The 10,951-nt window shown below is 30.0% G+C and overlaps 1 protein-coding gene across 1 annotated transcript; it reads right to left on the reverse strand.

The window, feature by feature from the left end:
* Positions 1 to 8,831: 8,831 nt before the first annotated feature.
* On the reverse strand, positions 8,832 to 10,709 carry LOC111313617 (aspartic proteinase PCS1-like). Its single transcript, XM_022914290.2, has one exon. The coding sequence runs from the start codon at positions 10,475 to 10,477 to the stop codon at positions 9,131 to 9,133; it is 1,347 nt and encodes a 448-aa protein (XP_022770025.2). The 5' UTR covers positions 10,478 to 10,709; the 3' UTR covers positions 8,832 to 9,130.
* Between the last annotated feature and the right edge of the window lie 242 nt (positions 10,710 to 10,951).

Genomic DNA, 10,951 nt, shown 5'->3' on the forward strand with positions numbered 1-10,951 from the left:
ATTTAGACGAACAAAATAACACAATTTGGTAATGTTATAACAAATAGGTATGGTGCAAATCATTTTCTGTTATTTTGATTTTCACAATTTAAAATAAAATATTCATTATAATATACCTTTCTAAGTTCGTATAAGGTTGAGAATGCATATGCAAAGTTGAAGAGGCACTTTAGATCCTTTCAAAAAAATTTTGAATCATCATGGAAGATAATTTTTTTATTGAGCTACAATATATGTAGATAAATACATCATTTGTAAGAAGTTTAACAATTGTTGAACACAATAATAAGACAACATTATTTAAAAAGTTAAGGGTTAGGTATCTATGAGCGTACTTAATATGATTTTGAGTAAGGTTAAGTGAGAGTAAGGCCAAGTGAGTAAATTAAGTTAGGATTAACAAGCACGCTTATGTTGTGTGATTAAAGGCACACATGGATTACCTTGTGTGCATGAAATTGTAGAATATATCTAATTTCCTTATTTGAACTACATTTTCATTAGACAAAGTTGAACTTGATAAAAAGCAAAGTTAATGAGATATCTTTTAAGTTGATCAATCTCTATAAGATCAAGCATATTGTAAAATGCTTCATCGTATGTGATAAGGCTAGTAAATTAACATTAAAAAGAAAGTCAATAGAACTTGATGACCTTTTAACAACTTTCTTAGTTTCACCACCAGAGAAGGCTAAGACAAAAGGTTGCAAGGCTATGAAAGTAAATACATCTACTCGATCCAACACTTCACACTTTGAAATAGCGTTGTTTACTTAGGACAATACATCTCCAACCACTTTAATTTTATTTAAGTGATGGAGAGGAATAAATTACTTGTTCATTGTTCCTAAGGTAAACACAAAATGTGATATATTGATAGTTTTCTAATAAAGTTGTATCCATACATATAGAACATCATGAATGTTAAGGCAGATGGACATTGCGATTTGGTTTTATTGTTGAGTTGCTTTGTATGGATTTAAATGGTTGGTCACAAGTTCAACGAGATTTGATTTATGAGTTTATTAAGTATATGTTAGTTTGTATGGATTTATTGAGTGTGTTAAAGAATTATTAGAAACATTATCCTATTTCGAGACTTTTGCCTCATACAATAAGTAGATGACCTTACCTGATATGAGTCATTTCATAGTCTCGTAGTATTGTGTCTTGAAAGTCCACATAAATGCAATACAATACCTAACATATTTCTCATTTAGATTTGTATCGCCTGCAACAATAGAACAAATAGTTATTGCAATTGGATTTGTTAATGATTATCATTTAATGCAAGTACCAAAATTATATGTTACGTACTAGTTTTATATTTGATAGTTTTATTTGAAAGCGTATAACGAGCTTTTTTTACATGTGTTATTAGATCTGGTTTCACCAGTACCTTTGGTTTTATGCAACTACCTAGGCATCGATATGACTGTGCTATGTGAAGGGAAGGTTCCTTATTTACCTTGCATTAAGGATTTCAAGTTATTGCTTAGCAAAGACTTAGATTTAGCCACCCAAGAAACCTTTTATATTTATGTTGGTAATATGTTGGTAATCTTGACAATGATGAATTTTTTTCACTTTTGTATATGTTGGCTTAGGGTTAACAAGGATGAATGTTTTTTCATTTTATGTGTAGATTAATTATGTGTTAAACAATTATGTGTACTATTAGAATAATATGATTCCTTAAATCAATGTGTTTAAGGTTTTTAGATTTTTTTTTTCATGTTTTGGGGAAAACTAAATCTTTTATGTTTTAGCTAGTTAATGTTTTAACTAATGATGCCGTATGAAAAATAGACAATTAAAATATCCTTTAGTGATGTAAATTGAGAAATCAATAACAATTTATTTGAATATTACTAAACAATATAAGTAATTCAGACACAATTTAATTTTAAATATAACTATTAGTTCTTGTATACAACATAAATTATAAGTATATAAGTACAAATAAAACCCTAAAAAAACTCTAAATAAAGCACTAATTACTCTTCTTCTTGAATCATCACATGAAGATATTGTTATAGATAATTGCAAGTCATCCAATCCCTCTTATAATGCTTATAATGTATCTATACAAGTACAAGCTTTTCAACGTTGAGCACGAGGTATTTTATTCGAATATAACAATATAAGTACTAGACTCAGTGGTGGAAAGTGCCCATAAATTCATACATATGTTAAATACTTAAGTAATCATTAATCACATGTTCGTTTGTATCAAAGAACAAATAATTAAAATACCATATAACTAATCATATATACATACTTGAAGAAGTATAAATAACATGTCTAACTTGCTTGCAATATTAAGCTGCCTAGACAAATATGTCAAAAAATCTGCCCCTAAGCATATGATCTGGTGGCATTAAAGTTGCTCAATAAGGCTAAATATGCTATTGATACTTTAACTGCACTCTTATCAATTAATAACATACACCTTAACAAATTGAGCAACATTGCCTTGATAGCACACTCTACGGCTCAATAAGAAGATGTATTCGTCACAACTTTAAAAATATCCTACTACCACTATAGCCTTATTGATAGTTCATAACAACCTTTAGTTTTATTAGCTGCGTTAACCTTTGTCACTTTAACTAACTGAACCAATATAGTGTTCGCCTCATCAACCATCACATACTAAAATGATACCATGGCCCCAATAACTGGTATATGGTAAATGGTAAACACATCATCTAGCTTGATTGTCATCTCACAGAATGGTAAGTGAAAGGTGTTTGTCTTAGGCTACAACCTTTCACAAATTGCTGACACTATCGTATTATTCAATAGTCAATACGTGCACTTAATCAATGATGCCAACCCTGATTAAATTACATTGGCATGGATACATTGGTGGACATCATTTAGAAGCTATCAATTTAAACCCTAAACCCTATAACAATAATAACAACAATTATAATCTTGTTATTAACTTTATAAACATTAAGCAATAAGAATAAAGCCTAAACAGATTATGTGATTGAAATGATTACCTGGCCATTCCATATATTAATTGGAATATAAAAACTAAAACTCTTTAGGATAAACGTATCTGTCACAACTTTAAGAAAGGTTTAAATAGCTTATTGGCATCATCTTTGTGCTTATAATCAATGGGTTACTTTCTAAAACAAAATATCATCCTTTGGACGATTTTCTCTCAAATGCAGTCAGATTCCTTCGATTCATACTTGCACTAAGATTAATTACACCACGTCCCCCACCTCTATTTACCCCACATCCTTTCATTTTTGCCATATCTGTTGCATATCTATAAGAGTAAGTTTTTAGAAGCATATTGATTTGCATTTTCTAAGTTTTTATATATGCAAACCTGTTAGCTTTTATAAGCTTACAAATATGAATATCTGTAAACTTCTAAAAGCTTATAGATATCTATAAGGTTCTAAAAGCTAACGAATTTGCATATATGTTAGCATTATTTTAAAATTAAAACTAAGTTTTTGTAAGATTTCAAACTATGATGAGTATTAATTTTCATCCTTTTTTGAAACTTGTGTAAGTCCAAAACTTTGCACTTAATAAATTGGGTTTTGAAAAGGTTTTGGGACACTTAAAATTATTTTTGGACTTTGGAAATTTTTTGGCAAATCGAAATTAATATGTTATGCATATAAACTATTTCAAAAATTTGTATTTTTATATTTGATGTTATCTGATTTTAAAGCTTATAACTTGTGCAATACTTGGAATTATTAGATAAGATTTTAAATGTTAGAAAAATCATTTAATTCCCTTTCTTTTGATATATTATAAGCTCAAATACGATTAGTATCTAATAAGATATGACTAAAATATGAAGCATGCCTTGAAATATAATATACCTTTAATGTTTTTGACATATTTTATACAATATTTTTAATTTTTGAATGAAACTAGTTTCATTGGAATCTTGACTCTCTATTCTTTACAACAATATAAAGATCACTCGATTATGACATCATATGTGAAAATTATGGCTATTTGAAGTTAGGATTAGGATGTTAGAATTGCACCGCCAATAGAAAATCTCAAGTGTTGATCAGCCCATCTTGTTTTTGGTCAAATTTTGTGATTAATTTTGTATTTTTTGGATTTATCCTCCTAAAATAATATTATCAAATGATAAATTGACTTTCTAGGGGATAAATAACTGGAATAAATATCATAATGAGATAATTCGATCGTGTTTTTGGTCGAATTTCATGATTAATTTTGCGTTTTTTGAATCTATCCTCCCAAAATGACATTACCAAATGATAATTAACTTTTTAAAGGATAAATAACTGAAATAAATACCATAGTGAGATAATTTGGGTGATAAATGTGATTTTTCTTAAAAATATATCTTGACAATTAATCACTAGAATTATCTCTTTAATATGATAGAGTTTAACCCTCATTTCCAACACTCAAGCCCTCACTATAAATGGCCCTTTCCAGCTCTTCATTCAACATGCCTCAAGTAGTTTTTTTCTTTCTCTCTAAGAAACTCCATTTTAAGATTTCCCCAATCTTTTTCCTAAAATTTTAAAGAACTCTTCTTAAAACCTCCATTTCTAGTTCTTAAAAGTTTCCTTAACTCACATTAAGTCGTTGGAATAGCCTTGAGTCTCAAACAAAACCCCCAAAACCTTTTGAACCTTTGCTTGACAAAACACCAAACACCAAAACCTAAAACCCAAAACACGACCTAGCCAATCAACACCCACACCCGTCAATTAGTACCCACTTAACAAAATGGATTAATTATTCCACTTTCACTAATCTCACCCACACCAACACAAAGTTTTGTCCCCACCATTCCAAAACATCATCAATAGCATAGACACCAAACTAAAACTCTGCCCAAAGAGTCTAATTCCACTCAAACTCTCTCAAAGAGTCCTAGTTCCACCAAAACTCTCTCAAAGAGTCCCAGTTCCACCAAAACTCTCTTAAAGAGTCTTAGCTTCATGGCTTCACCAAACTCTATTCAAAGAGTCCCTATTAGACTACTGCAAGTGTACGGATCGCACAAGTAATATAGAGTAAATAATCCTAAATATCGTTTCTCAAGGATTACGATGGTGGCCTAATGCTAACTACTAAGGGGCATCTAGGTATATTCACATCTACTAAAAAAAATTAAAAAGATTGAAATTAAAATGCATGATATTAAAGGCAACTCAATATGGAAATTTAAATAACATAAAAGTAAATGGAAAAAATTAAATATCATGAAAAATTAAATTGCATAAAAGTTAAAGTGAAAGGAATTTAAAAATTTTTAATCTTTTAAGGCGTGGATCATATTGACAAGAACTAGCATAAACATACATGCATAATCAACGAGAGTGGTTTTTTCACTTACTTTGTTATATGTTGGTGCCCTCAAGAACCTCAAGTTTGGTTATAGCATTATCCAAGTGTTAGGCTTATAAAAATAATCCACACGAACAATAAGGAAATAACCTTCACAAAAGGATAGGAGAAAGTCTAGTCGAATCTTAGGCTAGTAAAATATCGATTGCCATATTTCATGTTTTCTCTCAATTTGTTCTCAACACATGAGATAATAGTAATATTACTCTAATGCTAATTACATCTAATCACTTACATATAAAAAGGGCAGCCCGAGTCTTTTAAATAGAGATAGGGCATTCAACATTTTGTTATTAGGGTTGTATGTGCCTAATTCTATTCCAAATAGAATTGTCCCTTGCCAAATCCTATTCTCAATAGGATTTTCAATATGGTTGGCCATACCATATCTTAATAGGTATTGAACTTTTACTTATTTCACTGTTTAGGGCTTTGACTTAACAAATTGAATCCAATTTAATCTGTCTCAATTTTAATCCTTTACCTCATGTTCTATCGTTTGTGGCTTATAAGCTTCTTTAACATGTTGACAATAAATATAAGTATTTGTAATCTTTGATTGTATTTCGAATTAGATGAATCAAAATCATTTTGAATTCATCATTAATTCTCTAATTAATCAATATTATATTTATAGATCATGGTTATTATCTAGCAATAAGTCATGAGCTTAAATTGCTAGGGAATATTGATATGGTTTGACATACCTTATCGTGTTTAGTCTTTCAATATAATTAATATCTTTTTATCACTTAATATATCGGTTTAACATTGAATATGGATTAGTATTTACTAAATTTTGTTCAACCATATTAAGTTTTGGCTTTGACATTAATTCTTGAAAAACCTTTAGAACCACTATAATCTTTATTCCACTATAACCAAATATTTCTTAAGTTAATTCATTCAAGACTAAGTGAGATTTTCACCTGATTACACAACCCTATATTCATTACTCATACATTTTCATATGCCTCATGTTCTACCTAATAATATCTTACTAGAGTATCCATGGTTAAAGCCATAAGTAGGGTCTAATCAAAATATAACATTCATCATATAAGATCATTAGTAATCTCAAGTTAAAAGATTAATTATACAACCATCACATAACGATATTGTAATAGACAATAGGTGAATTACCAAATAACATTATCACATTGGGTCATGTTAAGTGAACTTCTTGTTACAACAAATACTTATATGTTAACTTAAGTTTATTCAAATTTCCACTTATGACATTAATTGCTTACTTCAAAAGTAAAAGAATAATCAAGTGCTCTTCACAACAGCTTTTATAAATATCATTTCTTGATAAAGCATTATTTAGGAACATTTTAACAAAATAGGTTTTATGCAATAATGATCTTATAATTATAATGTTATAATAATTTTCTTGCAAAGCTTTATTTATTCTAAGAACTTTATCTTATATTATTATAAAATTTCTTATATTTTATTCTAAAGACTTCTTATTTATCTTATATGATTTTATAATTATAATCTTATAGTAATTTCTTATATTTTATTCCAAGGACTTCTAATTAATCTTATATTATTCTAAAATTTCATAGTTAAAAGGCTCTTAATCTTACATTATTCTAAAATTTCTTAGTTAAAAAAGGTCTTTATCTTTAATTAAATTTTATTATTTAAAATATTGGAAATTTTTTTTGTTTTTCTAACGTTCTAGTTAATTTTTTTTAAAAAATTTTATTTCATGAGTATTCAAAAAATGCATTCATTTTTTTGAGGATATTATATTATCGGATTCATTAAATATTTTATGAAAAAATTTTAAAATTATTTAATTTCTAGTTATTTAATTTTATTTTGTTCGTATTTTATTCTTATTTTTTGTTTTTTTATTTCTTATTTTATTTTTATTCTTATATTAAAATTTTATCTAAAATTTTCATTATTCTATTTTTGTTGCTTATTTAGTGATTTGAACCTCGGTCATTTGGTGATTTGCAATGAATAGTAAAACTTTTTAAAAGAATTTTGTTTTTTTTCCATTTCTTCCAAAAAATGCTTTCATTAAAAATAATGAAAACAGTTTTTTTTTTCCTTTAATTTTCGTCCTTTTTTATTTTTATTTTTAAAAAATTATTTTTTATTTTTTCAACCAAAAAATTTTTTACTTATTTTTTATTTTTTATGAAAATTAAAAAAATTAATTTATTTTTATGAACCAAACACACAAAATTTTTCATAAACGAAGGAGATTGGATATATTATCCATCTAGATCCGATTTTATTTTTTAAAATTTGCTTCAGTCAAGAATGCGATGAAGTGAGAATGAGAGATGATTTATAGATGATATAAGTGGCCACGTGCAGAGGTTAAAAAGGTAAAAATAAAAAAGTAAATATGCTTATGTTTAGGTTTAATTAAGATTAATTAATAATGTGATTGTCGGGAATAAAAGGGTACCAGTCTTCGGTTAAGTCGGCGAAAGAGTCGAAACAAGCTGTCGTCTACGTGCCATACATCCAACAAAACCTGGACCCACCTTTTTCTTGTAATAATGTGATTTTTATTATTTTTTATTACTTCTCGCTATTATCTTATTTTTATTTTTTGTAGCAAGAAATTTTCAATTCTCTGAACAAGTCGGTATATGCGTATTTACGTTGCACCAAATGTTCATAAATATCATAATATATTTACCTCATCTCTTGTTATAAACTATAAATATGTTCATTTAATTTTATACTAATTAGTGGAATTAAAAATTTAAGGATGGTGTAATATATATTTCATGTAAAATTTTGGAATAATTTTTAAAAATACCTTTAAAAAGATACCTTTATACTTTTAGGTTTATAATTACAAAATTTAAAATTTAATTAATTTATAAATATTATTTTTAAAATAATATTTATGAATTTTAAAAATCCCTTCTTTTATTTAAGATTGTAATTTTATAAAAAATAATTTGACGTTTAAATAGATATTGAAATTGATTTTTAATTAACCTTACGATGTTCTTGTACTAAAGCATATTTTAAAAAAAGGATAAGACGGAAAGTGATGGGAGGGAAGACCAAAAGTTTACAATATATATGATGGAGCAGCGGAGTGAAGTGATACATTCCTATTTTAAGGTGTTGATACATGAACAATCACTTCGGCTGGAGAGATGTCTGTTTCCACCAAATCAAACAAAGAAAGTTGTTGAATTTCGTGATGACCGTCACCAATCCAAAGCCTTTTATTTTGTTATTATCGTTCTAACCAAAATTTTGTGTCATTTTCCATTTGACCTGTGATTTGCAGTTGTCCTTGTTAATTGCCGCCTGCAGTCTATAATACTATTTTCTTCTATTATTTTTTTAATAGTACTTCTTTGACAATCATTTTGTGATATGTATTATTAAAATAAAACAAATAAAAAAGCCAAAAAAAAAAATAAAAAATAGTGAAGGTATGAGAGAGCAAAGCATAAATAAACGATGATTTTTTTATAACATAATTTTACATATATACACTCTTATAATTACATATAGTCTCCCTTCTCATCCCAACAACTCATCCCAACAACTAACACCACACAACACAGGAACTAAAGTACATGCATGCTTAAAACCTCCATGTTATAATGTCAAATACGGATCACCAAAGCCATTTTCAACACGTGACACGTGTCATCTACATTCATTTAGACCCTATCATCTTGGTCTAGTACCCCATTCTCATCAAAATCAAAAAGTGTACCAAAAATAAATCACCATAATAATGCCTCTATACTGCTCTGTTACAATCAGCCTTACCGAATCCCACTCTCCTATTCGCTAGATCAAATTCCACCCACAGATTTTGTTGATGAAAGTTTCCGATTATGTTACTTGCAATCCCAAGCGTATTCGACCGTCCGATCCCCAAGCAATGGACCCCACCTCCAACATCAGCTAGCATCCTCTCCTTTTCAACGGTGATCTCCACCCCTTTCTCAAACTCCAACATCATGTCGCCTATCAACCGTCCGATCTCAATTGGGTTACCGCCATCGAAACACATGTCAGCTACTCCTCCGTACACGAAACCCTTCTTAAGCTTGGGACCTACCAGTCTCACCACCTCTTCCCTCACCTTGTTATAGGCCTCATCAACCAAGTAACTGAATTCGGAACCCGAATCGATCATGGTTTGGCCCGACCCTCCTGCATCGGGGCGGAAAGCGGATGTGGGAATTGGCAGTTTTTTGGCTCCTATTCTTATCCCTTGCATTGGAAGGGTGTAAGCCAAAGGATCCATATTAGGCATGGTTCGACTTTCAGGGAAAATCAAAAGGTTAATATACTGAAACCCGATGGAATTTGGGTTTGCACCGAGAAAAAACGACCCGGTGGGTGAAATCCCCGGTTGCATTCGACGAGTCGGCACACAGTAAGAAAACTTGGAAATTTTAGCTTGGGAAGCAAAAGATAATCGTCCAAGATTCATTCCCAAAATACCCTTGTCTTCGCTGGTATCCGTGGCACAACCAAGGATCAGAGGAGAGGTGCTTTGGGAACGTGAAAACGTGAACTTTTCTCTGACGAGGTTGCCCTCAGCAAGTGTTCCATCGGCGTAGAAGTAAGAATAGTGGCATAAACGGTTCTGGTCGCAAGATGTAGGGAGGGTAAAATCGGGAATTCGAGGCTTACAGAGAGGATGGTTACATGGCAAAACAGAAAAAGAAGAGGAAAGAGAAGGATCAAACGACGCCGGAGGAGGCGGCTTTTGTCCAACCTTTTTGTGGCACTGAATCCAAGAGAGTTGGCTGCCAGTGTCCAACACCATCTGCTGAGTCTGCGGTGGAGTGCCTATAGGTAGAGCCACTACCAAAGCCATTGAATACTTGAACGTTGTTTTAAAATTATATGAAGATGGGGTTGGCCGAAGGCCTGGGTTTTGGCTGCCTTCCGAAACAAAAAAAGGGTACAGAGTTTGAACATTGTTACGAGATAAACGGAGGGAAGTAAGTGGAAAAGAGAAGGAAACGGAGGTGTTCTGGTTTTGTGTTGAGAGAGAGCATAAAGAAGTGAGGAAGGAAAGAAAGACAAGGAGAACGGAAGGAAAGGGCAGATTTTTGAAGAGAAGAACCATGGAAACAAAGTTTTGACTTACGAGTGAGGTTGGGTAGATTGCAGCAGAGAGGGTGGGGTAGTATTTATATATAGCAAATTAAGGGAGCTGTCTACTGTGGTTAGTTGGCAACGGCCAACGGGGAAGGAAAGAGAAAGAGACAAACCAAAACATGAAGAAATCTACAGTAAAGCGTAAGCATTTTCTTAATAGATCGGTTAGATCTTACGACGACGGGGTTCTCCGAAATGTTCAATTTCATTTCTTATCTTTTAAATTTTTTAAAATAAAATATATCCACAAATTTTAAATATAATTCAATTCAAATTTATTAATTTAAAAAGTAAATTTTCAGTTTCAAAATATTTTATTTAAAAATTTATATTTGATACACTGTTGATATATAAATTTTATTTATTATTAATAAATCAAAAAATAATAATTTATTAATAATATATTAAGATCTTTTTATTAGTTAACTTCATTAAAAAAATT

The sequence above is a fragment of the Durio zibethinus genome, chromosome 23 (genome assembly GCF_047325235.1).
Source record: "Durio zibethinus cultivar Kanyao isolate XHJ-2024 chromosome 23, ASM4732523v1, whole genome shotgun sequence".
NCBI classification, from domain to species: domain Eukaryota; kingdom Viridiplantae; phylum Streptophyta; class Magnoliopsida; order Malvales; family Malvaceae; genus Durio; species Durio zibethinus.

Bases quoted from the DNA above. Each gene is read 5' to 3' on its own strand.
- LOC111313617 (XM_022914290.2), bottom strand. From the start codon at position 10,477: ATGGTTCTTCTCTTCAAAAATCTGCCCTTTCCTTCCGTTCTCCTTGTC.